Source organism: Opisthocomus hoazin, chromosome 2 (assembly GCF_030867145.1).
Source record: "Opisthocomus hoazin isolate bOpiHoa1 chromosome 2, bOpiHoa1.hap1, whole genome shotgun sequence".
NCBI lineage: Eukaryota > Metazoa > Chordata > Aves > Opisthocomiformes > Opisthocomidae > Opisthocomus > Opisthocomus hoazin.
This window is the reverse complement of record NC_134415.1, coordinates 68,337,918-68,365,900: the sequence shown is the minus strand read 5'-3', so window position 1 is coordinate 68,365,900 and position 27,983 is coordinate 68,337,918. Positions and strand designations below refer to the sequence as shown.

At 39.5% G+C, this 27,983-nt stretch overlaps 1 protein-coding gene across 1 annotated transcript in view; it reads left to right on the top strand.

Annotated features, from left to right (window-relative positions):
• Positions 1 to 22,629, top strand: part of ENPP3 (ectonucleotide pyrophosphatase/phosphodiesterase 3) — a 44,778-nt gene extending 22,149 nt beyond the window's left edge. Inside the window, exons 15-25 of the mRNA XM_009931973.2 lie at positions 2,399 to 2,526; positions 4,345 to 4,411; positions 7,063 to 7,150; positions 7,936 to 8,105; positions 8,215 to 8,266; positions 9,020 to 9,174; positions 14,376 to 14,508; positions 15,011 to 15,088; positions 16,530 to 16,662; positions 18,334 to 18,490; positions 19,710 to 22,629. Of these exons, the coding sequence (XP_009930275.2) occupies positions 2,399 to 2,526; positions 4,345 to 4,411; positions 7,063 to 7,150; positions 7,936 to 8,105; positions 8,215 to 8,266; positions 9,020 to 9,174; positions 14,376 to 14,508; positions 15,011 to 15,088; positions 16,530 to 16,662; positions 18,334 to 18,490; positions 19,710 to 19,883 (1,335 nt within the window). The 3' untranslated portion in view covers positions 19,884 to 22,629. The remainder of the gene's footprint in view (positions 1 to 2,398; positions 2,527 to 4,344; positions 4,412 to 7,062; positions 7,151 to 7,935; positions 8,106 to 8,214; positions 8,267 to 9,019; positions 9,175 to 14,375; positions 14,509 to 15,010; positions 15,089 to 16,529; positions 16,663 to 18,333; positions 18,491 to 19,709) is intronic.
• Positions 22,630 to 27,983: the final 5,354 nt, after the last annotated feature.

The window sequence follows — 27,983 nt, the reverse complement described above, 5'->3', positions numbered from 1 at the left end:
AATCCCTGAAGCCTAGAGGATACCGAGCAGGTACAAGAAAGAAGGTTCACTCAAGTGTTAAACACTTTCTCTAAGTATCTGATTCTGGAAATTCTAGAGGTATGATTGGAAACAGAATACTAGGTAAGACGGACCTTTGGCATGAGACATCATGGCTCTTCTAGGATCTTTTATGGCATTTTACTTAAGTACTTGCAGTGCATTTAGGTGTGCTGCACTACCCCTGGGCCTCATACTGATGGTTCTACTTGGGTCTCTGCTATACTGCATGGACACAGCACTTCAGGGCGGCTCCAAGCTTGTCTGTGTCTCCCATGTAGACCATTGCTTGTTGTGGGTACACTCTGTGACAGCTGAACTCTGAAGGGTGCAAACAAAGGAGTGCAGAACAGAGCGCCAAACAAAGGAAGACCAAGCCTATTTCTTTTATTGAGAGGTGATAAGATGTGACAGTGCAAGTTTCTCCTGACAGTGCAAGTTTCTTCTTATACTTTTTTAGGTAGATAATTCGCTGCCTTTCTTTTTTTTTAGTGTTTAAGATATTCATTAATACATGTGGGATGAATGTGGTGGACAAACTAAAATGTTTGTAGGATAGTTGTCTTTTTGTATTTCTTTACATTTATAATTTACAGTGAGTTAAGCATTTAAACTGCTTGCTCTTCACATATTGTCATAATTTTTCCTTCTTTCCTTCATTGCCAGTTTGTTTTCTATTCTGTGACTAGTCCTAGTCCAAGCAGTAGACAGATGTTCTGATACTTTTAGAATAAATGTTCTCAGCTTGGAAAAAATCTGGACTGACTCAGCTGAGTATATTTCTAGTAAATCACCACTAGAGGTCTTCCTGTAACCCGTTGAACAACTCAGTTGTGCAATATTACATGTAGCCTTTGCCTGCCACTGAAGTCTAAAGGTCAGTGAACATTCCTGTTCAATTTTTTATTGATTCTGAATACCTAAGAACATGTCCTTTATTCCTCAGCATCCAAAGCAGACATGGGAGTAGGATATCAATTGTTTGGAACAGAAGAAGGAGCCTTTTCAGTGTCACATCCCCTACCCAATTGTATGATGTGGAGCACATCACTTGTGAGCATTAGTGTGAGGGAAATGGCACAACTGGCATGTTTTCAACCCCAGCTGAAACTGCAGCTGCTAATAGTTAGAGATGTGACATCTTTGCCTTACAGGAATATCATGGTATCAGGACACTAACTCTCTCCTTTTCTGTTTGTAAATAGGTAGAGTTTGTGCGTTTTGTCCCTATGAAGTCCTTAGAATGAGAGTTTTGGGCAGAGAAGGGAGTTGTGTGTTGTATATTCATTTCTAATCAATAGATACAAAGTCATACATTGATTTCTTTTATTTTTTCCCTTTAATTAGACTATCCTTTTTAGAATGTTCTACTCTCCTGGGCTAGCAAACCCACTGAATCCTTATTTTCCATGTTGCTGGATTCCACTGTGCTGCTTTCATGACAGCCCAGCACACTTACTCTGTCATTCTGTGCAGAGTATACAATTTTAGTACTTAGAGGTGAAGATGTCAGATCAGACTCCAAGCATGCCATAGTTTGTACTGCCTGTGTGGTAAAACAGGTCCACTTCTCTGGATTACCCAGCTTCCTAGCAGCTCTTCCTTCACTATATTAGATGTTCTGTGCTGTCCCAGTGCTGGATTCCTGATCAAGAGCAGCGCTTCTGAAACATTGCCATGACACTGGCAGCCAGCTAGAATGGCTCCTGATGGCCATATCTAGCTAAATGTTTGCAGTATGTTGTATGGTTGTCATTAGGCTCTCAATGCCAAACTCATTCATGGCATGCCTGCTAACACAACAGTTATATTAACACATTAAATGTGGATGTAAGATCTTTAGCCAACAGCTGAGCACTGGATATTTACATGGCATGAGACCACATGTTCAGTCTTGCAGCTAAAACTCTAGACTGTGCTATGTTATGTATATTTGGGTTTCTTTGTTATTTATTGAATGGTAATGTAATAGAAGATGGCAGAAATAAACTGCCAGGGAACTTTCTCTTGGAGAGTGTAATCTTAACATACTAGATGCCCGTGACATTAGTATGGACATACAGACTAAATATTACTACTAAATGTCTTTCAACCTTAGAATTACTTTTACCACAGTATTTGTGAACTTGCTATACATATTATATCAGTATATTTTCAAACAGTTCCACAAAAAAGCTGTTTTTCCTTCCATTGCTTCTTGGGCCAAAAATGACACCTGCAGGTTATCTGAGAAGCTATCTGTGAATAATGTGCTTTGTGCTTACATGCCTGTCACTAAGATGTTTGTGTTAATTTTCAATGATGGGTTTATTTTTGATACTGAGCAAAACTCATGACTGGGCTCTTTCCTTTTGCACAGTGCAAGAGATCCCCTCAGCACTTCAAGCCTTATCTGACGCCTGACTTGCCGAAACGATTCCACTATGCTAACAACCTTCGTATTGATAAAGTTCATCTTCTGGTGGATCGACAGTGGCTGGCTGTGAGGTAACACAGTTTTTGTGACTGTTACCTTCTTCATCTCATCCTCATCCCTTTAATTTCCTTCACAGATGTGCCATTTCCTGTTTTGCTTTAGATTTGTTACATTTCCATGTTTGCTCCATTTAAAATCTTACTATGTGTAAAAACGAAACATGCCTTATATATAAAGCCAAGAATGAAGGATAAGTATGATTCAAGTCTTAACAGTCTAATAAAAGAACCATCATTACTCCAGATAAAATTTTTACAGAAAAAAAGGAATGATAAAGAAAATAAAGAAATGAATACTACTACACAAAAAAGCCTCCAAAATAACGTAGTTAAAATTGTTACACAAAGCCTTCCTAGTATCTAACCCTTTTCCTGGTGTTACAGTCACCCCTCCACTGCCCTTCTGGGTCCTAAGGTTGATGGCTTCAGCCTGGTGTATGTGTGGATACGGCTGGTAATCAGCATTATGAGTCCTTCATCAGGAGAAATATGATGTTGATGTTTCTTTTTCCTCACTCTGTGATCTGAATGGGGTCCTTCCTGTGTGTATGCCAACATTACGCTTGCTCATTCTTCACTGGCCTGCAAGTTAACATTACATCTCGGTTCACTAGATGTGGTGCATTCTACATGTCTTAGGTACTTATTCTTTATGCTCTTTCTTACCTCGAAGTCTGGTTTTGCTCAGTTCCAGATCTGCATTGCTTTAAATGACCATGAGTTGTTTCTGGGCTTGGGGTCTCCATTCCACACAGAATAACTAATTGTTACTGCGATCTGTATAAAAACTATGGCTTTGCAATGCAAAGATAAGCTGGTAAAATAATAAATTAGACATAACCACCTTTTAATCTAAAGAATAAAAAAATAGCTCTGAGCAAACCAAGAGCAGTTTAGACAACCCTTCGTCCTGAGGCTTTGAAAACTCAGTACAAAGCCTGTGGTTGTTAGTAGCAATACTGTATTTACTGAGCTACAGTGTTGCTGCAGGAGAAGCATGAGCCAGCGCAGAATTTCAAGACTATTCAAATAGTAGAAAGTGCCCAATCAGTATATGACTAGGTTGTTTGTTTTGCAGAAACCAAATAATTGTCCTGGACATGTGAAAAGAAATGACCACTGCAAAATCTCATATTCACCCTTTTTTTTACTGTGCTCAAATGTTCTTGTGCCTCTGGAAACGGGATACATATGCTTGACAACTGTACATTGGATGGGATGACTGTCTCTTTATCTTTCCATGTATCTCAGCAACGGGTAATGAAAACAAGTGTTAGTCATTGTAAGTCAGACTATTCTGACATGTTATTAATTCTGTAACCCACACACACACATCCACAGCTCTCCTTCACCGTTTAGAATACGTGGTGAAAATGCACTGTCTTGCAAGGCAAAATCATTTGCAGTCTTATTTATATTGTTCCACAGCAGAGTTCTCTAACAGCAGAGCTCTCCCATTAGAAGTTTTCTATTAAACGCAGATACCACCAAATACAACTGAAGAATTCTTCCTACGGAGATTACACTTGTTCTGAAACTTGTAACTAGGTTCAGTTCAAAAACAGCCGTTTTTTCAATCTGTTCTGAAAACACTGATTCACTGTGCACTCAGTAGCTACCTAGGATAATTTATTTCTGTCCATAGCAATCTCTGTTACAGGGGAAAGAGATCTTTGTAAAAGTGAACACTGAATGAGCAAAAAGTACTGCAACATTATGCCAGAGTCAGTTCTTAAGACGTGATCGAGACTCCAGTGATTCAGGAAGACTGTTATTAACTGGCTGTATTTGTGCCATATTTATTTACACTATATGATGGTTTCTCCTTAGGGACTCGAGTTACACATATTGTGATGGGGGTAACCATGGCTATAACAACGAATTTCAAAGTATGGAGGTAAGATGATTTCTGTTCAAGTCTTCCACCTGCTCATACAGACAACCACGATGTGCTAGGTGAGCCACCAGAATAGAATCACAGAATCACAGAATGGTAGGGGTTGGAAGGGACCTCTGTGGGTCATCTAGTCCAACCCTCCTGCCGAAGCAGGGTGGACCTAATAAATGCTTACAAATATCTGAAGGGTGGGTGTCAGGAGGATGGGGCCAAGCTCTTTTCAGTGGTGACCAGCGACAGGACAAGGGGCAATGGGCACAAACTGAAGCACAGGAAGTTCTGTCTGAACATGAGGAAGAACTTCTTCCCTCTGAGGGTGACGGAGCACTGGAACAGGCTGCCCAGGGAGGTTGTGGAGTCTCCTTCTCTGGAGATATTCAAGAACCGCCTGGACAGGGTCCTCTACAACCTACTGTAGGGGACCCTGCTTCGGCAGGAGGGTTGGACTAGATGACCCACAGAGGTCCCTTCCAACCCCTACTATTCTGTGATTCTGTGATTCCCCTCGCAGCCTTCTCTTCTTCAGGCTGAACAAGCCCAGCTCCCTTAGCCTCCCCTCGTAGGAGAGATGTTCCAGTCCCCTCACCATCCTTGTAGCCCTCTGCTGGACTCTCTCCAGTAGCTCTTCACCTTTCTTGAAGTGGGGAGCCCAGAACTGGACAGAGTACTCCAGATGAGGCCTCACCAGGGCAGTGTAGAGGGGAAGGAGAACCTCCCTCGACCTGCTGGCCACGCTCCTCTTGATGCACCCCAGAATGCCATTGGCCTTCTTGGCAGCCAGGGCACACTGCTGGCTCATGGTTAACCTGTCGTCCACCAGGACACCCAGGTCCCTCTCCACAGAGCTGCTCTCCAGCAGGTCAGTCCCAAGCCTGTACTGATGCATGGGGTTGTTCCTCCCCAGGTGCAGGACCCTGCATTTGCCTTTGTTGAATCTCATCAGGTTCCTCTCTGCCCAACTTTCCAGCCTGTCCAGGTCATGCTGAACGGCAGCACAGCCTGCTGGTGTATCTACCACACCTCCCAGTTTGGTGTCGTCAGCAAACTTGCTGAGGGTACATTCTAACTCTTCATCCTCACTCATACAGAATATATGATAATTTTTGCAGTGTGTTTTTTCTTCTGTTTACATGTTACCCAGACATGTAAACTGTGAACACATACTAGGTCCACATATTCGTATTGCCTTTCATCGATGTGTACGAGGCCTACTTCCCTGGGATCCTATAGTAAAACTCGTCTGGGCTCACCTTAACTCCATGGAGCCAGATACACTACAGTAAACCAGGCATATCATGTTCAGCTATGGGACACTGAATTATTTCATTATTTCGTTCTTCTACTGAAGGAAGGACTGAAAAATCTCCACAGGCTCTGGGAGTTCAGTTGAGAAACTGAAAGACTGCGTGCTCAAGTAAACTAAATCTTATTGTCTCTGCTTATCTTGCAAGACAGAATCATACCATCAAAGCAAAAAAGTCATTAATATCCTGTATGTTATATAGCTGTATTGCAGTTTCATCTCATTTTCACTTTTGGTAACCAGTGAAAATATTTTGAGGTCTTGAGCTTTTGGCTTTTCATGTATTTTCTGTGGTGTGAACCTTTCAGTAAGGTCAAGCATAAGACTACTAGTCCCATATTCTGTGCCTAAGAATCAGATTCTTCCAGATTTTCACATCTATATTAAAACCATATGTCAATATACTGATCAGAATGGTGCTGAATGTTTGTATGGAAAGAAAAGGTAAATTCTGGTTAACATGGAAACCTTAATCATAGATAACATTATGCTGGTGGCACAATGACCGAACAAATTTTTTTCTTTATAAAGGAGCAAAATGTCTTAATGTTGTATTTTTAAAATAAATTAAAAATTCATTTTCTATTATAGGAACATAAGAGTAGTATTTTAGGACATATAATTGTCCTGTTTAGTCATGTCTCCTGTATCTTACGGCAGACAGCTCAGGAGGCTTACAAAATAGTAGAAACTAATGTGAGACTGTAAGTAGTATCCGTGTTCTGCTACATTGTTTGCAGACCCCAGCAAGATCCACCCATCACTACATTGTACCATCAGTGGTACTGATACAGGTCTCTGCTGAGCTTGGGGTGGGTCTCCTCAGTTCCCTGCTCCTTGCTTTAGCCATGGCTATAGGCTCTTAATTGACCCAAAGACTTTTGAGAATGCAACATGCATTAAAACAAACAAACAAACCCCAGGCCCACCAGTGCTTATATTTCTGGCTCAATATTAGCCTTTAGGTAGCATCTGTGAGCGTCATAACTCTGCGTTTGTTGAAATGACATTGTTGCTGGCTGTTGCAACGAAAACGTAAAAAGGTGTGAATTTGAAACATAGCAAACAATAATTTTTGTAAGTAGGCATCAAAATATTAAAGAACAACACCCTCTCAGTTTCATTATATAAAGTACCCTGAGAAATTAATTTATGTTTTGCATTTGTCTTCAAATTATATGCAGTAGGCAAAATTTGCCTTCTTTACCAGAACAATCCTGTATTTTAACTTTTATGACTGTGAAAAGACAGTATTTTGTTCCAGTGTTCCTGTTTCCGTAAAATGCAACTGAATTCTTTTTGTATTTGGATTCCTTTAGATAACAACTTTTGTTTTATTACAATCTAGGCTATATTCTTAGCATATGGCCCAAGCTTTAAAGAGGAAACAGAAGTGGATGCTTTTGAAAACATCGAGGTTTACAACCTTATGTGTGGTGAGTAGAAACAATCCAGTACTTTAGATGAAAAAGCAACTGTGTTTTTAAATACCAGTGTTGTAGAAGCTAACAGAAGAGTAACTAAATATTCAGTGAATTCATTCAGAAGCTAGGTTTGTCACACAAAACACTGAAGCCATGCTCTTTTGCCTTCTGTACAGTGCTAAAAATTAACTGCCAGAAATTGTTCTGCTTTGAATGTTGTTTCTGCTTGCAGGAGGATTCCACTAAAGAATCAGGGAGAGGCTCTTCTGCCGCATGGGCTTGCTATTGAAATGGTGCCTGTCGAATAGTTTTGCGATAAGAATCTTGTAGACAGTTATTGCTCTTGCTCATAACTTCAGATGGACCATTACAGTCCTGGCAGCAATCAAGGAGGAAGTATGTGCCCTGGAAAATATAGATTAAGGCATCAAGCAAAAGTGCAATAGGCTAGTACGCTTCACAGTGTGATGCATTTGCAATCACATTAAATCTTTGTTAAATGATCTATTCTTATGAATGTTATGGCAATGTATAAAACTATATCGACAGTACTAAAATACATAATTACCAAATATTGATACAGTGGAAGATAGCAATGAACCTTCATATCTAGAAAACTGCAAGTTGATGGTAGGAGTTACCGTAATAGTTTAGATAACTGAATAAGCTATTTCTTCTATATTTAGAGTGAATTCATAGGCAAGGCATAGAATTGGAAAGACAATGACTTTTAAAAATGCCATTTTAGTGTTAAAATGGCTTTTAAATATGTTTACAAATTTCAAATGTTTCAACAGATTTGCTGCGTATTACACCAGCAGCAAACAATGGAACACATGGCAGCCTGAATCACCTCTTAAAAACCCCTTTTTACAATCCTTCACATGCAAAAGAAGACTCAGCTCCTTCTTCATGTCCAGTTTCCAGTCTGATTCCCAAAGATGAACTAGGATGCACATGCACGCATGTAAGTAGGGGCTTCTGGGATCTTTTAATCATATTTGTCAACTGTGTTCTGTTTTCTTTGGTTTTCTAAACTATGGATTCATTCTGAATGATTCCCTTCTATTTTACAGGTATCAAACGCTTCAGTACTAAATGAGAGATTAAATCTTACTGCAGAAGAAAGTAAGTAGCAAGAAATAAAAAGGACAGCAATGTTTTAAAATCATTGCGTCATTTAGATTTTGTATTATTGGTTTCAGTGGGAGTTTTTGCAATGTTAATTACAATTTAAAGTAAAGTAGGAAAGCCAAGTCAGAAGCATAATTTTTTTTCTTTTTCTTTGCATTTCTTTAAAAAATGCTAATCGATACTGTTGTAGCAACATTTATGCATAGGAACCAGATCTGAATCCCATTAAAAACTTGGAAAAAACCACACAGGTTTCAGTGGTCTTTGAAGAAAGTCTGGGCACTTCCAGGCTATATGCCATAATTCTTGTTCCCCACTTTGTGGTCATAATTTTGCCTTTCTCTGATCAAAAATTCCCATAGATATTTCTTGGTACTTTTTTGTGGGGTTTCCAGAAATTGTAGCTAGCATTGTCATTCTTCCTAGTCAAATAAGATGTAAATTCACTTCACTGGCAAGACAAGTTCAAAAGATTTATATTGGTATGAAATTGCAAAGAAACAACAATTTGCAAGTCTAATATATTACATTGACTTCTGTGTGTTAAACAGAACATGAAAACTATTTTCTACATTTTTTTATTCCACTCAGAAGCTAAGAGCTTGAAGAAACACATCTGTGTTTACTGTTGGTTTTATTTATATTTGTTAATGTTTTAATTTACATTTTTAATTTACGTCTCTGAAACCTTTGTGCCATCCAAAATATTATAGAAGAATGAATCAATAATTATTGCTTAAATTCCAGTAACGGAGGCAAACTCACATCATTTGCCATATGGGAGACCCAAAGTTCTGCAGAAAAACAATGAATACTGCCTCCTTTCGCATCATCAGTATGTGAGTGGATACAGCTATGATATCTGGATGCCACTGTGGACTGCATACACTGTGAATAATCCTGTAAGTTATCAAATATCTGTACTATTCTTAAACATGTAATATAGCAAATTGAAAATGTGGTTTATTTATCAGGAATCCTGGTTAAGGACTAGTAAATCCTAAGGCCCTCACATCTGAAAAAGAAGTGTCTTTGATATCTTTTAAGTTTCAATTATCTTAAAATATTGTTTAAAAAAGTGGGAATGGCCATCTGTTAGGGACACAAACGACACAGAAGGATAGAGCTGCTGCTAAGCTGGTTTCATTAAGACTGTTCTGTAAAAGGGATAAGCTCTCAAGATAGAGCTCCAACTTGCCTGTCAATTCCTGAGGAGAAAAGCAAGCTGTGATTTCCAAAACTAGAAGCTTTTAAGCTTTCCTATGAATGTCACAGTCTCTTTCCTGTTAACAAACTTTTGTACAACTCTGCAAGATGATTTGTACTAATGCATACTTCTGTATATTCTGTTTATTTGCTCTCTATTACACAATGTAATTTCAGAAAAATGTAATCATAGCTGAATGAAACTCTGAGAGTTCCAAGGGTGTGTGGTTTTGGAATAAATTGTTTGCGTTTTCAGGGTCAGTAAACTAATGCAAATTAATAGCCTTAATTCCTCATATAATTTGACCCTTTTTCTAAGTTGCCCTCAGGAAATAACTTTCACGCTGATTTTTCTGTCTGAAGAGAATTGTTATTGATGTCTACATGATTTCTTATTTTATCAGTACAAATATGGGGAAATTATTTGAATCAAATATATGCTGCTAGGATGTTAGTAATTCAGAAAGTTTTATTCCATATTTTCTACTGATTTTTCACAATCTGAGTGAAGGATTACAAATCCAACCCTAAGAAGGCTTGAAGTCTAGTGAAACAAATGTCCATTTCAACAAAGATTATTTTTAATTCATCGTATTTAGAATCATAGAATGGTAAGGGTTGGAAGGGACCTTAAAGATCATCTGGTTCCAAATCCCTTGCCGTGAGCAGGGACATCTTCCACTAGACCAGGCTGCTCAGAGCTCCATCCAACCTGGCCTTGAACATTTCCAGGGAGGGGGCAGCCACAGCTTCTCTGGGCAACCTGTGCCAGTGTTTCACCACCCTCATGGTGAATAATTTCTTCCTAATATCTAATCTAAATCTGCCCTCTTTTAGTTTACAGCCATTCCCCCTTGTCCTATCACTACAGACCTTTGTTAAAAGTCCCTCTCCATCCTTCCTGTAGGGCCCCTTCAGGTACTGGAAGGATGCTGTAAGGCCACCCCGGAGCCTTCTCTTCTCCAGGCTGAACAGCCCTAACTCCCTCAGCCTGTCCTCACAGGAGAGGTGCTCCAGCCTTCGAATCATCTTTGTGGCCCTCCTCTGGACCTGCTCCAACACATCCATGTCCTTCTTATGTTGGGGGCTCCAGAGCTGGATGCAGGACTCCAAGTGGAGTCTCACAGGAGTGGAGTAAAGGGGCAGAATCACCTCACTCGACCTGCTGGTCATGCTTCTCTTGATGCAGCCCAGGATACGGTTGGCTTTCCGGGCTGCAAGCGCACATTGCTGGCTCATGTTGAGCTTTTCATCCACCAGTACTCCCAAGTCCTTCTCCTCAGAGCTGGTCTTGAGCCAATCTCTGCCCAGCCTGTACTTGCGTTTGGGATTGCCTCGACCCACATGCAGGACCTTGCACTTGACCTTGTTGAACTTCATGCAGTTCACGCAGGCCCACCTCTCCAGCCTGTCAAGGTCCCTCTGAATGGCATCCCTTCCCTCCAGCGTGTCAACCACACCACACAGCTTGGTGTTATTGGCAAACTTGCTGAGGGTGCACTCAGTCCCACTGTCCATGTCGCTGAAAAGATGTTAAACAGATTTGAAAATTTACTATGAAAGTGCATTACTCTAATGAAAACCAGTTAATTGTGGGCAGGTTTTTTTCTGATTTGGCTCTGAAGAAATTAAAGTCCCGTCAGAGCTGGGGTCTTTTTAATATTTCAGCACCAGCAGCAAAAAGCTCAAAAAAAGCTGGTAACTTTTCAGACTTTTTCCTTCGTTGAAAACCAAATTCTCAGTTGGAAAAGAAGTGTATAAAGAAAGTTCTTGCTCAATGTAACATCTAATTCAACAGAAGTACATATTCATGGGAGTTTCTTATAGTGATTTATGCAACACTGTGGGAAGCAGCAAACGACCAAGACTGAAGTATTGGAGGATATAGTTCACAGCAGACTATTAGAGTGAGGTATGTTTTCTGCAGAAAGAACAGGAAGGAATACATTTCCTCTGTAATGCTCTCAGAGACACAACGGTGAAAGGTTCTAAGTGTAAGACCTCACTCACTGACTTACCTTACACAGCAAGCTGACATCACAGTTTTTTTATAATGACGTGTACTAATCAAGTGAAAAAAGCTTTATAGATTGTAACAGCAGTGGAAGGACAGAAGGACAGAGCTAATGCCTTTAACTGTAAGCTTTGACTACAATACTTGGGAATTACAGAAACCTGCAATTTATGCAGAATTTTTGTTGCCTCCTAGGTTATTTATATTGTGGGTAAAGTCTGTGTAGTGATTTACACAATTTGTAAGGTGGGGCACTTATTGACATTAGGTAGCTAAACAGGACTTACACAGTAAAATAGATGACACAGGCTAGAGTTTTGCTGGTTTTGTGTGATTTCAAAGTTTTGAAACTTGGATGGCTGATCAAGCCCATGCAGTACTAATGCACCTGCATGTGATATCAAAATCATGGATATTGTGAATAATACATGGTTACAGTTCTTAAATAAACTGCCAGATAACATTTTGGTTACTTAGTATTCTCAATCAAAGGAAAATTTAAGCTTGAAGGACATTTATTTTCTTGAGGTTTTGTACTCATCTGACAGGCAGATTCTGGAAGGCAGATTTTCCTGCAAAAAGATGGTCCCTCCACCTGCTTGCAGACACCTGTGGAATTTAAATAGCTTTGCTATACAGAATCACAGAATTTTACTATAAAAATGTATTAAAAGGTATAACAATATGATTTATCCTGCAATGGGATGAAAACAGCAATGAGACTTGTATAAATCACTGGGGTTTTGGGAACTAAAGCTCAGTGTACTGGGGATTACGGGAGTTCTGTTTTTTGTGGTTTACTATTTTTTCTTCTTGACTACTGAAAAAAGATTCCTGGAGGTGGCTGAAGCTGACATGACAGACCACAGCAGATGCTTAAAGTCTGTCATGTAATGCAAATAACTCATGCTCCTTGACATTAATTACTAGTTAGTCAAAAGACAATAACCTGCATCAGTGAAAGTAATGCATGATGTGATAGGCAAAGCCATTTTGTAGTTGTAACTGTTTTCTTCAGAAGACATTATGGTTCTTTGACCTGAAAGACAAGGAGCCAAGGATAAAGCAGTTGAATTGGTGACAAATGTTTTTTTCTGATACTGAGGTTTTGAGGTGGTGGCTATCACTGTCAAGATCCCATTTCTTAATAAATGAGCACTATCAACAGCTTCTATTCTTCTTATTCATAGATAATCTGTTTAAAAATAGCTTATCCTCTATTTTGAGTAAAAGAAATGAAGAGAGTTTGTAACAGAGTGGTTATATTAGTTCACAGAGTATTAGCAATACGACTTGCAATCTGGGGATGCGTTAACTGTTGATCTCATTGTACTGAAAGGTGACGCAGACATAGCCATTCTCATCTCTCAAGAACTTTTGATATTGCTTACTTGCTGACCTGTAGAACCTTGAAAAAAAGAAACTGAAGTATTCTTGACTGGTTGCTTTTTCAGTATTTTGAGAGTTTGTAGGTTCATTATGCACTGTATTGAATATGAGTGGTGTCCTCATCGCTTCAAGCTTGAGAACATGTGAGTGCTATTAATAACCCAGATTCATGATATAGGTCAAAAGTAGATTCCCTGCTCTATTTGAATAACATTAGGTGTGACTATTGTATTTAGTGAGAAGAATGAAGTTCTCTTCAGGACAGTCCTTGGCATGTTTACTCCGATCTTTGTTACTTTGATTCAGGTTTCCCTTCAGGGGCCATACTGAAGTTGAAGCCATTGTTGAACATCACAGCTCAATTATTAAGTTTAAAATATTGGTTTCTTCAGTGACCCTGATCTATTAACCCTGCCTTACTGATTTGGACACTAGAAAGGAGAAATTGCTCAGATGAATTGGATGTCGGTTTTGTATTGGGTTTTACATTTGCTTGACAATGACAGCTTATCTGCTCAGGTGGCAAAGGCAGTCTTTTGTCTTTTATATTTCATTCCATGTGGAATATGTATTTTCCATTAATATACAACCTGGCCATAATATGGGCATTTACAGGAATTCTCACAAAAGTAAGTAAAGAAATTAAATCAAGGAGTACAAGGAGGCACAAGAAGAACATTCTAATTCTTTCTTTCTGCTTAGTTTTAACCGATCAAAATAAACAATGTACTGAAAATCAATTTAGATGTTTAACTACTGTTTATAAAGGTATAAAGCAAATAAATGTGTTCCATTCTTAGCAAAATGAAAATGAATTACATGTAAAGGAGTATGAAAAAGAAAATGCAGTTAAACACAGAAAAGCATATTCTGATGTTTTAGTTAATGCTATCATAAAATTACGATAAAATTTACAGAAAAAGTTATAGAAAAAAAAAAAAGGTTATAGAAACAATTATACTCCTCAGAGTCACTTTTGGCCAGACCATAGCATGTTAACATGTCTCAGTTGAAGCTAGTGAAGCTAGGCAGTAAAATGTACTGAATATAGTATGAATTTATTTAGCTTTAACTCTTCAGCAACACAGAATCTTATTATGGAGATAGCATCCTTAGATGCTAAGAGGAGGTGATAGTGTCATCGTTATATACTAGCTGCTTTCCAGGAGGATGTGACATCAAGTTTGTGTTTCCAGAAATATATAAACATGACAAATGAGCCAAACTTGTCACCTGTTTTTGCCTAAGGTATAACCTTATTTTGCTACTACAATTTTACATGTTGCATAAGGATTTCCCCGAATTACCTAAAAACAGAAGTAGAGGAAAAACACTAGGCAGAAAACATCAGTGTCCATTACTTGCATTGACCTGATTCACTAAGAAAATAGGAGAAAATTCAGTTAAGTCTGTTCTAGAAAGTTAAAACCATACAAAGCACTGGGTTAGCCACAGCCGTGGGTGTAATACTTTTTGGTTTTTTCCTTTTCACAGGAAAACACATTGCTTCCTCCCACTGTTTCAGACTGTCTGCGGGCTGATGTTAGAATCCCTGCTGCTCGGAGCCAAAATTGTTCCAACTACCCAGAAGGGCTGGCCTTCGTCCGCAGTTTCCTCTATCCTCCCAGTGAGCATGGTTCTTTTTATAGCTAGAGCTTAGAAAGTCTTAATCAGATGGATGTGGGTTTATGTTTAAACATATACCCAAATACCAAAACAGACTTCTTCGCATCAGCATGTTGGGCAGAAAAAGGTTTCCAGTGTTTGTAGACTGACCAACAGCCGGACTTGTACCTAATTATTTTCAGTTTAGAACATTTAAGATTTTATTTGAAAAATAGAACAACTTGAATGTGATGAAAACTGGTTGGAAAGATGTAAAGAGTTGGAGTAAAGGGCTGTCCCTCATTCTCTGTATGAATATTAATTTCCTATTGTAAAATTTCATAATTAATTTATTGAACAGATTGTATAAATAAATTTTGATATATGTTTGCAGTAGGATCATACACTCATGCTCAAATATAAAATGTAGCTGAATTACATGCACCTGCAATTTACAGTGACATATGAATCAAATTTGTCTTTGTAAAGTATTTCATTAATTTCTAATTTGTTCTTTAACGTAGACTTCAATTCATCTGCTCTTGAACAGTATGATGCCTTACTCACCAGCAATATTGTTCCCATGTATAGAGCTTTCAGAGGTAGGTTGCAAAGTTTTGATTGATTAATTTTCTGTAATTAAGGTTCTGGATTTGATAAAGCTATGACAGGGACTTAAAACATTTATGCATGGCCTGCAGTATATCCAGATCTTGTGCAAATATATTTAAAACTGTTTTAAAAGTAGAAGTGTGAAATTTTAAAATGCACTTGCATAAGTTAAATTTTTTTCTGTGTATAGTTGCGTCTGACCTCTGCTTAGGTGTACCTGTTTACTTTTGAATTTTCTCTTCATCTCCTTTGTGCTTTTCTAATATGAAATGTGAACTATGAAACTCTCATGAAAATATCCCCTTGGAGAAACGCCCAAGGTGAATGCAAATGGCACTTTTTCTTTCTTTTTGCAAGGTCTCAAGAGAAGACAGGACAAAGTTTTTAAACAATGTCCTGTTACAGTGTCTGTTCCATCAAGCGGAAACTCAAACCAGACAATATTAATCTTGGAATCTTTACTTCAGGCAGATATTTCTATTATACAAGTGCAGAAATCTACATTAATTCTTTCCATCCAGCCTGAGTCACATTTGTTCGTAATCACCGATAAGAAATGTTCTACAATTGCTTATCGTCCTGTTTTACTCTTAGGCCTAGGCTCATTTGCTTAGACAAAAGATAGAAAGAGGAATTGCATAAGGAAAAAGCTAGAGGAAAAGCAATGATCGAACTACCTTTCTAATGCATTCTGACCTCATTTATTCATTTACTCATGTCATATAAAAAACAGAGATCCAGAAAGCCTAAGTGGCTTTAATCTTCAAAGTAAATCAAAGACATTATGAAAAACCCAGTTTTACAAGGAAAACTCTACAAGAGAATTACACTTACAGGAAGTTACTCTAGACCATAAGCAAGAGGTATATCAACAGGGGATGCCCTCAACCGCCCCAACCTATCTGTTTTTTTTGCCATGATAACTGTAAATATTCAAATAGTCTCACTAGCTTATATCCTACAAATTGTATTTCCTCAAATAACGTCTGTGAAATAAGCCAAGTTGCCTATTGATATTTGACATGAGTTCTGTAGAGTTAGACTAACTCTCAGGTGGTAAATATTCCTCTCAGAAAGCTATTATCTCAGTTCCTACTAATTGGCACCATCGCAGGTGCTAGCAGATAGGCCAGAAACGAATGTCCTCTTAGCTCTAGAACAGTAGCTCCAGCTTCATATTGAATGTATTGTCTCCGGTAGTGGAAGAGACCTTGCAGAGCTATAATAACACTTACTGTGCCTCTTTCAATGGTGACTGAGAGTGTCCCTTCTGACGAAATCCAAATTTTATGAAACAAAGCGTTGATTTTACAGGCAGTTTAGTTTGGAACTTTCTATTATTCATCTGTAGCGAAAAAGGAAATGTGTTCTTTAGTGGTGAAATAACTTCAAATTTATATTAAGTATGCTTATATTTTCTTTTAATGACAGACATATGGGACTATTTCCACAATGAGCTTCTTCAGAAGTATGCTAGAGAAAGGAACGGAGTAAATGTTGTCAGTGGACCAGTGTTTGATTACAATTACGATGGCCATTTTGATACTCTCGACGAAATTCAGCAGTAAGTACATGGGAAAGCCAGAAGTCGAACTCCAGATTATTTCCCACTGTAACTGTCACAAACAAACTTCTGTTCAAAAAGAACAAGAAACAAGTAACATGGAGAATGGAGTATTCCCTTTATAATACATCCACTGTTACTCACACAACAGCAACTACTCTTGCAGACAGATACAGTATTGTAGAAGTTGAAGTTCCAGTAAAGAGAAAAAAGCCTTTCAGTTACATGTGTATCTATGTACACACGCACAGATGCAGACCAGTAACTTACTTCCCAAGCTTATGCCTAGATTTCTGGGCCTCTGCAACAGAAATACTGGGATAATATAGGACATCTAAATACGCAAAAGACGTATTTAAGCACAATTTTCTCACTTTCATGTTGTGCTCGCTCATCTGTTTCTTATTTGTCCCTGTTGTCTCAAACTGATGTGTTTTATCAAAGATCAGATTTCTGTGTTTGTCTTCACTGAATCGTGTAACTAGGAATGTAACATGTAACATTCCTGAGCAGTACCTCTGCATAGCTATGGCTTACACAAGTCGCTTGCAGGTCTGACAAGTTCTACGTACATTTTAGTGAGCTCTGGTAGCATAACAAAATACATTTAAAAATTCATCTGTGCATAGAAACATGAATAAGGGAAGACTTACATTAAAAAAATCTATAAAAGAGAAGTATAAAAGATAAAGATCAATGATTTATGTTAGTGAATGAGGACGGCAGGAGGAAAAAAGAGAGTAAGAACAAACAACTTTTTGTTCCAAATATAGGGAAAATGCCTTGTAACAGTAAGAACACTTACGTAGTAGAAAAGTGCTGGGAAATCTGCACAGCTGAATCTGTCACTGGAGTTGTTTTACTCAAGGCTAGACTTAATACCACATCTGTCAAAAATGGTTTGAGAATGAGAAAATCCGCTCTGCCACGAAGTAGGAGGGTGGGAGGGAGGAGAGGCTAGAACTTCATTCCAAGCAGAATGCTGTAATACCTGGTCGACCACATAATGTTGTCTGCAGTTTGGAATAAGTGTGTTTTATTCAGAATGATTAGTCAGTCATACAAAGCAGTATAATGATTTCAGTGATGGTGTTTTGTTGAATACTGAAGAGGTACAGCAAACTTGGGAAGCTTTCAACTCTGCATAAGTTTATACACAAAAGTGACCATGTTCATGAAAGAGCCAGAAAAGGGAGGCAGACATTTTCAATCAGGTATCCTGAATTGGTTTCTGTAGCACATAGCCACAAGTCATCATTCTGGCATTTCTTACTGGCAAGGAACCAGAAGCTAATTTTCTTGTCACTCTTCTCCAATTCAGTTTCATGTGCTTGAAATTCTTAAAGTAATGAAGGGCAAATACGATGCTCTATGCTGCCTCTTCCTGATGTAGAGATCTCTGGCTTTGGCAAAGCAGTGTTGACCATGCAAGTGATCCTGTTGGTTTCAGTGGGACTGCTTGTAGCAAAAGGACTAATCCATGTGTGTTCGGTTGTTTATGAAACAGACAGTGAGGCTATCTATCCCATCAGGTATTTATTTCAATTATAAAATAAATAAAAGTCATATAGTAGTGGAAGATCTATGCTAAGTTCTATAAATTACTAACAGCGTCAGTGGTTTTAGTACTTGGTATCTAGATAAATCCCTTAATTAATATTTGTTTTGTAGGCATGTAAACAATACAGAAATCCCTGTCCCAACCCATTACTTTGTGGTTCTGACTAGTTGCAAGGACAAGTCCTACACACCACTGAACTGCTCAGGCTCCTTGGATGTTTTGTCTTTTATCATTCCTCATCGACCTGACAACACAGAAAGCTGTGCTGTAAGTATACTTCTACGCTCTTATGGGCCAGTGAGCTTTGTGAACTGACTCCCAGTGGGATCCAGTCATCTGGAGAATCTTTAGAAGTCTAAATGTTTAATTAATTCATTCCCCATAAGTTGAGAGTGAGATGAGAGCTAAAACGATGGCTAGGAGAGCAGGAAGCTCCAGGAGAGGTAGCTGGAAACTAATGAGCTGATAGGAAGCAAGGAAGAAGCAGAAAGGAGGGTTTGATTCGAGGGCTTGGAAATGCTGTCACCTAAGAAGGGCTGAGAACAGCAGCACAGCCAACAGGGTGATGAGATGGCTTTATGGGAGGCTGCAGGATAAGCTTACTCCAGAGGTATCAGAGGGTTTTGAGTATTACTCCCTTCAGTGTAGCTAGAAGAATTCTTTCAATCTTTCGTTCCACCTTTATCAGAAATTAGACAGTAGGGGTTCAGCTGGATGGTTCTGCAGGCTAATCCACAACTGCCCAGCGATCTTTTTGGTAGCTGAGAGTTGACTAAATACACAAAATAAGTAATTTGAATGAATTAGTCTTTGCACTTTAGAAATTAACATCTGTTATTGTTGAAGTTTAGCAACAAACCCCAAACACAGTTGCCCTTTATATTCATTGTGTCTTGCGGTGATGTTAATTTCATGAACCGTTTGTGTCAGAAGCAGATATTGGTAACGGAAAAGCAAATTACCATCTCTTTGCAAAAAATATTTGTAGTAAAAGAATTGAAAAATAACATTTTTGATTGATTAGTCCTTACATTTCCATTGTTTTCCCTGTCGATCTAGCAATTGTTATTGCTGTCCAACAGCCAGGACTGAGCTGCTGCAAGGACTTTGTTCAGGTTGTCAGGCGCCTGTTGCTTGGCTAGCCTGAGCACTGCAGCTAATTTATACTGTAACTCAAGCTGTCCTTTTGTCTTTAAACCATGACTGAAATGTACCTTGCAGTTTGAAGTCATACCTGCCATTTCAGCATACTTTTTCTTCTCTGTTCCTTTGGAGGTGGGGAGAGGGGACATCTATTGGATTCTGTTTAAATGAGATCCCTAAATGCAAGGCTGTAAAGATGTCTAGGAAAACCTGAATGAAGTTTTACCAGCTGGAGACTTTTAGTCCATCAAACCAGTTCAAACACTGGTTACTGTCTAATACCACCGCCAAACAACAGAGTGCCGTTTATGTGTTTGAACGTTGTTCTTGTTTGTTTTGGCAGGAAAATAAGACGCTTTCTGAATGGGTTGAAGAAAGAGTTCAGGCTCATTCTGCACGTGTTCGGGATGTGGAGCTGCTAACCGGGCTTGACTTTTACCAGGAAAGACAGGAACCCATCTCCAACATCTTACAGCTAAAGACATATTTGCCAATATTTGAGACTGAAACTAACTGAGTATCTGTTGAAAAAGTGTCAGTGCTTAGAACAAAGCAAATTTAAGTGCTTTAACTTTTTTCCTTGCTAAAGTATGTAGGAAAAAGGACTACAGCTCTTCTATGGGAAAACACACTGAGAGAAGCTAATTTCTTTTTTCAAATTCATGTTCTTCAGTCAAGTGTTTTGTGCCACTGAATAAAAATTACCTAAGGTAAATTAAATCATCTTTGCTGAGCCAGACTTTCAAAACAGAGAATGTTTATTAGTAGTTGTTTAAAAAAATACAGCAAAAGGAGCATGTTTCATAGTGAAACCCATAGAGACCCCAGAATTGTAAACTGTATAGAAAATATTTCTATAATGGAGTTGGAAAGTGAAACAGTTTGAAAGGAGCATGTGTATTTTTTCCCTTGTGTTTATCAGAGAGGTTATTGTTATCTAATACTAGTATGTCCTAAAACGTGCTGAATTTCTCTTTCTCACCTATTAATTCACATGGAAACCACTATGTATTTAAAAAATGTATTCAGACTTGCAAAAAGTTTGTATAATAGTGGAATTGTCGTCTGTGATCATCCCCTGTGTCTTCCAATTGGGTTAATTCATTATGCTAGTAAGAAGTGAAGTTAGCGTAAATGAACTATATTCCGTACCCTTCAGAAATCTTAAAGCATTCTGAACATGAAGACGTAAAAGAAATGCTCTAGCCAGAATAATTTTGTCTGGATATTTACCTGTATTTGCAACGATTTCCAAATGCCTGGCAATGGCTAAATGTTTGTGTCTATTTTTAAATAGTTAAACCTGAGATTAGAGCACAAAATTACTGGTGACGTCTGAAAAATAGTCAGTGTTCCTTCCGTAGTGACTTTATACAAGGAGAGTCTCTAACTCGCACTGTGCTGTACACAAATTACTACTGAGGGCAGGTAAGTGGGACAAGGCAGTGGAAATTCCCAGATTCTACTATTACAGAAATGCCATGCGTTAACTGAGTGTTGAGCTGATTTTCTCCACCAAAAGTGCTGCTAAGCGCAGGTATGAATAACAGCAGACAATGGACCATTTGTCTGATTTATAGGCACAGTGGGGGAGTTTTAAAGACACATATCAAAGAGTGTTTCAATCTGTAACTATTTAAAAAAGGAAGCTTTAAAAGCCTACACAAAAAAAACCCAAAAAAACACAAACCACCACACGATGTTTTTTCCCTCATATCTTAGATGATCAGTATATGCACATACACTCCAAACGTAGCTTAGCAATATTTGTCTTACATGAAGATGTGGGACCAGGCTGAGTGTCAAGATTTGTATCTTTGGTTAAACCATAGCACTATCTCTTTGAACCTGGAATTAACTCGCTGTCCTCCTTCACAAGATTCTTTAGTATTTTTCTTTGCCAAAATGTCTAGCCTCCCCCTGAAAAGCACCCCACCCAGCTGATAAAAGTTGGCCCCTTCTGCGTAAAAATCCTTGCCTATCAGGCTGACAAAAACTGTATTTCTCGTTCAGTATTTGTACGGCATCTTAACACATGGGATCTTGATCACATCTTTGAGTTTTATCCAAACTTTTCTGGTAATGGTGTCTGAAGTTGCAGTTACTCTAAGAAACCAAATATCAAAGTGGTTTTGCTATAGTCTTGTTTAAGTCCCCTACTATTTGTTCAGCTGTCATAATATTAAGCATTCATAAGTGTAGTGGGTCATTTACAGATGAAAGTATGGAGATCACACAGGAATAACCAACTGAAAATGTTCTGTGAGGAAAGGACTTGGTTCTCAGCCCTTTATTCTTCCCTTAGCACTGATGCCTGGGTACTCTCTTCACGTTGCGGTGTCTCCAGCTTTGTCAGTGCTAATTCTCTACGCAGTACCATACAGCTTCTGTCATACCCCATGACATGAACTCTGCTATAAACTGCTTCTGGAAGCATTGTGCTCCCTCTCCTTCTCCTCAGAGGCTGTAACATCCGTCTGCTAGCTGATCTCATGGCTTCACAGGCCTCTTTAAACCTGTTGTGTTTTTTGTTGCTCACAGGAACAAGCATGGGAAGTTTTCTTCTCCCCAACTCCCTAAGTTCAGCCAGGGATCCTAGTCATCAACTACTTCAAAGCATGTCTGCATTTCTGACCAATTTGGTGGAAAATTGTGGGCTAAGTTTTCTTGCTTTCCCTTCCCTAGTTACATGAACCGGTGCCTGCACTGGAGACTAAGAGAACTAGTAGTGAAGTTGACAGAATGACGGTTAGGGGATAGATTTGGCCCTGTGTACCATCTTTGTATCACAGAATTAAAGCTGCACATAGAAGGAAGTGCAGTTCTCACACCCTAGAGATTTATGCAAAGGAAAATTCATTGGTGTTTGGGCTTTGGTGACCTTATGTGAAATTGTTAACAGGTTCATAGGCTTGCATGGGCATTTTTGTGTAAATTTGAAAAGAAATGTTATGCTTTATCCATTTATAGAAATAAAACATAAAAAAATCTTGCCAGTTCATAAGAAAACAGTACTTTGTACATATGGTTGCATTACCAGTAGAAATATAGCCTGAAACGTATACCGTTCCCTAAGACATTTTTATGATCTCTTCCTTTTTGAAACAGAGTAACTTCCGCACTTTGCATGGAGATGGAAACGAACAGCTGCCTCAAACAGAATTCATGTGCAACCAAAGCTACAAACTACAGCACAGTCATTCTGAGAATCTAAAAAAATTATTTTATTCAAATAAAATTGACCTGGAACATTTCAGCCACTTATGTTTCTAGACTCTCAACTGGTTGTCCTTTTTCGTATTTCAAAAGCAAAGTATATTTATTCTTCATTAAAGTTGTCAAATATACAAAAGCTCTGATGTGTAGAAGAGAATAGGAGGGCAGTAAGTTCTATCCTGCAGTTCCGAGGCAGTGAAACCTTATGTGACATTGTAAGAAGTCTACTTGGGGCACGTTCCTTACTGTAGGAAATCAGCACAAAAGAACAGTTGACTGAAAAATTTGATTATTTTTTTTTTTACTCAGAAATGCTGAGAAATTCAGAAGTTAAAACAAAGAAACAGTAAAAGTAACAATAAATAGACCATAACACATAGTAAAACCAATATATGGCAAATATTTAATTTAAAAACACACTCTTCCTTTGATAACCACTTTGCTTTGTCCTGAAAACTAAGAAATAATGCTGTTTCTGAAAGTTTCAAACTTCTCCTGTTTCCTAGGGGATGTGGGTACAACTTCCCAAAAATGGCAAGCTGTTTGTTTCTGTGTTTTTTAGCCAGTTTTGAGACCCCAAAGTATCACGCTGGAGTGGGATGGGGTAAATCCATCTGCTGACTGCAAAAGCTGAGTATCAGCTCTCACAGCCACCTTATGCAAAAAGCAAATTCTGTAAAATGTGATTTTCCAGAGACCACTACTGAAGCTGAGATACCGAGCACTCTTGTGGCCACTGAAAATCTGAACTCAGGAGGATATGGCTGTTTCCCTCTCTTATGCTTGGGGTTTTTTGAGGTTTAGAGTATTAGAACCAAACCTACAAGCAAATATTGAAATATGGCACTATCTATAACTATTGTTGTCTCTGTAGCAAGGTAGGGTAATAATGAAAGAGAGCAGGCAAGGGAAACACAGCCTACCCTGCTCCAGAAAATCCTACAGCCAGAGCAAGGAAAAGCTTAACTGAATTTTTTTTAGCAAGCGCTACCGTGTTTCCCTAACACCACACCTTGTCCCTGAGAGACTATTATCATATGAAACACCCTTTTTTTTTTTCCACTTAATATTTATTCTAGAGACCAATGGCTATTTTTCAGTACCTCACTGAAGGCTACTTTCAAACGAGTGCAGGCATTTAAATGGCATGGAATATCCTTGACTCCTACTTTGGACATTCTTCTTTAAGGAAAATAGCATTAATAGCTATAGAAAGGGCTGTTTTTTCAAATTACGTCCTGCACTGGTCCTGCAATCTTTGTACATAGGATGATGGCATTTTTCATATGCAATATGTGTAATTGTGTTTAAAAGTACAGATTTTTTTTCTACCCTAACTGCACCGTTTCTGTGCAGTGTGGGGAGTTCCTGCTCCTGTGTGAAGAGCTGTCAATGAGGAGGCAGGCAAATCTTTCATGCCTCTGGGCCTGATGTCTTGGCAGAAGTGGAGGTTCAGAAGTGTCCTCTTAATCAAGTAGCATTTCCCTGCCCGGTTCCATTTCCCTTGGGGAGGGGGAAGTGAAGACTACTGGAATGACCTTCCTTCCCACAGCCTGGAAGTAGCAGGAAATGTGAACCCTTCCCAATTCCTGGAGCAGAAACCAAAGAACTTCTGAGTGTCCTCAGAAGGACAAAAGGTGGTGGGTGGAACGTGATTTGGTTTCAGACAGGGTAAGGGCTTAGGACAGCTTTGGGTTTGGGATGAGCCAGACGTGAAGCGGGAGGAGTCTTTTGCCAAGGACCCAAATTACTTATTAATGTATATTAAGGAGACCTGGCAACTGATGTGGCACGTAAACGAAACTGCCCACTGTCCATGAAGCTCAGCCACAGCCTGGTTTGCCTGTAACAGTTGGAAGTTGGAAGGAGAGCAAGTGCTTCCCAAGTCTGGCTGTAAGGAAGGGCAGATCTCCAGGTCTTTCTCCATGTGAGAGAAACGTGGCTGGTGAGAAGAGGTCTCCAGTTCTCCAGAGGTTCTCCGAGGAAAGGCAAACTTGCAGAGCTTTGTTTGCTGTCTAGTTTGCTTCTTATCATGGAATCATTGGTTGCTGTCCAACGAATGGAACAACTCACCAAAGGCATGTGTGGTTTTGCATAAGATTAGGGACTGTAGGGAGTGGTGTAACAAGCTAAGAGGCAGGGTGGTCTCAGCTGGGCAGACGGTGGGCACAGTCTTTCTTTCTTACGAAAGAAGAGGCTCAGGTAATCTCACATTTGGCAGTAAGAAAGTTGTTCCTCCAGCTGGTTGTACCTTAACAACAGAAGTTCACAGTTACAATAACAGCAGGAGATGATTTAGAAACCCCTCTCTTAGGAGAGCCATGGCTGGACAAGTGAGTTTTGACCACATTGTGATTTCAGCAAGATCAACAGTTTAAAACAGATATGCCAACCACACCAACTCCAGCTGGAGGCTGGATACAAAAAGGCAGGCATACAAAAAAAGGCAACTGAGGGCTTTTTAATGATGTACATGACTGTTTGCAGTGCCATATATCTGAAAGAGAAATGAGCAATTGGTTAGGCTCCTTACTTCGACGGGGGCATGATAAGCCAAAGTTCTATGATTTCCTGAAAAGAAAACCCCTTAGCTTTTTTTTTTTTTTTTTTTTCCTAATTCTGCCCTTTAGCAACTTGAGTTCTTCTCTACAGGATCCAGCCAGGATACCCACTGTAGTTCAGGAAGATCCCCGAGTGCCTACAAGGACCACTTACAGGCTAAGATGGAGGAAAAACCTGAAAAGACCTGTAACTTGAAGGTTGGTCTAGATGGTTTTTCTAGATGATTGCAAACATAGCGCATCCTAATACACCAAAGAGGTCTTTTTATTAGGTTTAAGTTGAATCTTCTGTGTTTCCTTTTGTGCCCATTGCCTCTTGTCTTGTCACTGGGCACCACTGAAAAGAGCCTGGCTCTATCGTCTTTGCACCCTCCCTTCAGGTATTTATATACTTTTATAAGATCCCTCTGAGACTGCTTTTCTCCAGGTTAAACAGTCCCAGATCTCTCAGCCTTTCCTTGTAAATGAGATGCTCCACCCCCTTAATCACCACAGTAGCCCTTTGTTGAACTCTCTCCAGTATGCCCACGTCTCTCTTCTACTGGGAAGCCCAGCACTGGACCCAGCATTCCAGGTGTGGCCTCACCATTGCGGTGTAGAGGGGAAGGATCCCCTCCTTTGACCTGGTGGAAACAGTCCTCCTAATTCAGCCCAGGATACCAAGCGCTTCTTTGACACAAGAGCACATTGCTGGCTCATGTTCAACATGGTGTCCACCAGGACATCCAGCTCCTTTTCTGCCAAGCTGCTTTCCAGCTGGTCAGCCCCCAGCATATGCTGGTGCATGGGGTTGTTCCTTGCCAGGTGCAGGACTCTGCACTTCTCCTTGTTGAACTTCATGAGGTTTCTGTCAGCCCATTTCTCCAGCCTGCAGAGGTCCCTCTGGATGGCAGCATGACCCTCTGGCACATCAGCCACTCCTCTCAGCTTGGTGTCATCTGCAGACTTGCCGAGGGTACACTCTGCCCCATCATCCAGATAATTAATGAAGGTGTTGAACACTACTGGACACGGAGTAGACCCCTGGGGTACACCACTAGTGACTACTCGGCAGCGGCAATGCCCCAAAGGTTGCAAGGCTAATCATTGTGCTTTTTGGAATGCTTTCCGAAGCCAGTGGTTTTATGTAATGAAATTGTCTTAGTGGCACAATACAAGCCTGTTATTCTGTAAACAGGATTAAAGAGTTTTTTCAGTCCTGCATTTCAGCTATGCCAGAGTGTTTTGTAGGAGCAGCTTAACACTCCTCAGCACAGATGGAAGCTGTATCACTCAGCTGTAAATATAAAACACTCAATTTCATCAACGAAAAAATATTTTCATAATAACTACGGGAACTAACAACCTCTCTGTCCTACTTTTATTACTGTATGCAGGACATGCTGCAGAATTTTCTCTTGAACCTCAGGAGTAACCAGGTCTCCAGGGGAAGAAAGGACAGGGAATGGCTTAGAAAAAGCATTTTGGAAAAGAATGCTCCTTTTGCTTTGCAGGCAAGCCAGTGAATGTTACTTCCATCTATTCAGCTGTTCTGCTTTTTGTTTTCAGGAGAAAAGCTGATAGATTTGTGTCTAACTACCAAAACTACAGCTGTGAATACCATTTCTATCCTCTCTAGAACATTTGAAGGATATTCCCATCAGCCAAGAATGCAAAATGTGCTTCAGAAATGATAGATGATTTTAATTTCTCCTTATGAATTTTTCCTCCATTTTAGGCAAAAGGATGCCTTTTCTATATCTGGGAGCACATTTTCATGCAGCAGCAGATTCCAAAGGTATTAGTTTGCAGCCCTCCTTTCCAGTCTTCCCTAAGGACCATTGTCCACATCTTTTTATCTCACCAGTTTATATTCTTCTAAATTTTTTGTTGAGATTCCAGATGCTGGATATCTCCCTAGATCCCCTAAGCATTTCAGATCAGTTTTCAGTTCCAAGGAGGAAGAAGGGCAGGAAAAAAGCACTGACTGAATGCAGGGGAAAAAAAAAAAAAGAATATTCAAGACTTTGTTCGTTGGTATTTTTAAAAGCTTAACTGCAGACCCATGGGAAAGGTGAGTTCAAACTGTTGCTTACTCTAATTCTTTCCACAGAATGAGAAATCTTGCCTCATTTCCTTTCCTCAGTTATGAGTTAGATTACATTTTATATGGCATGCTACTTAATCCTATGAATAGTACATAGTTTTGGAAATAGTTTAGCTGCATAGGCTAGGAAATGCACACAATATGATCTCATATATGTTTTAGTAAATTTTTATTTATGAACACTGCCAACAACTTTCAGGCTCTGTTTAGTGTATCAGACATGCTTCTGGTGGTTTGGCAACAAATAATTCCCTACAATCCTTGTTCCTAAAGGGATGGTCAGATGGAGTGACAGCAAACAGGACGCTGTCTGGTGGGAAAGCGGAGGAATGAGAAAAGAGCAGGAGATGGCAGTGAGGTGTGTTTCAAAAAGAACTGGTAACATTTCCCTGGGAGACTGTGGGCTGTGGAGGGCACAAGGACTGGCCAGTGACCTGTCTTTGTAGCTGACCCACAATGTTGGGTATAAGAAGCAATCATCACATCAGTTTCTATTTTTCACGCCACTGGCTGTGTCTGCTGTCCAGCACCTTCCTTTTCCCATGGTTCCTGCTTATCATTCCTGTTATTCCAAAGTGTCTTTTTCTCTTCCCAGCCCCAGCCATATTTCTCCCCTACACATTTGGCTCAATGTGGTCTTTGGCTTCTCCAGCTGTTGCCATTTGCAATTAAAAGAGTCCCTGTTCCTTTCTCCAGCTCGGCCCTTAGCATTTGGCCCGACTGTTCATGTGCCAGCCATATTCCTTAAACAATT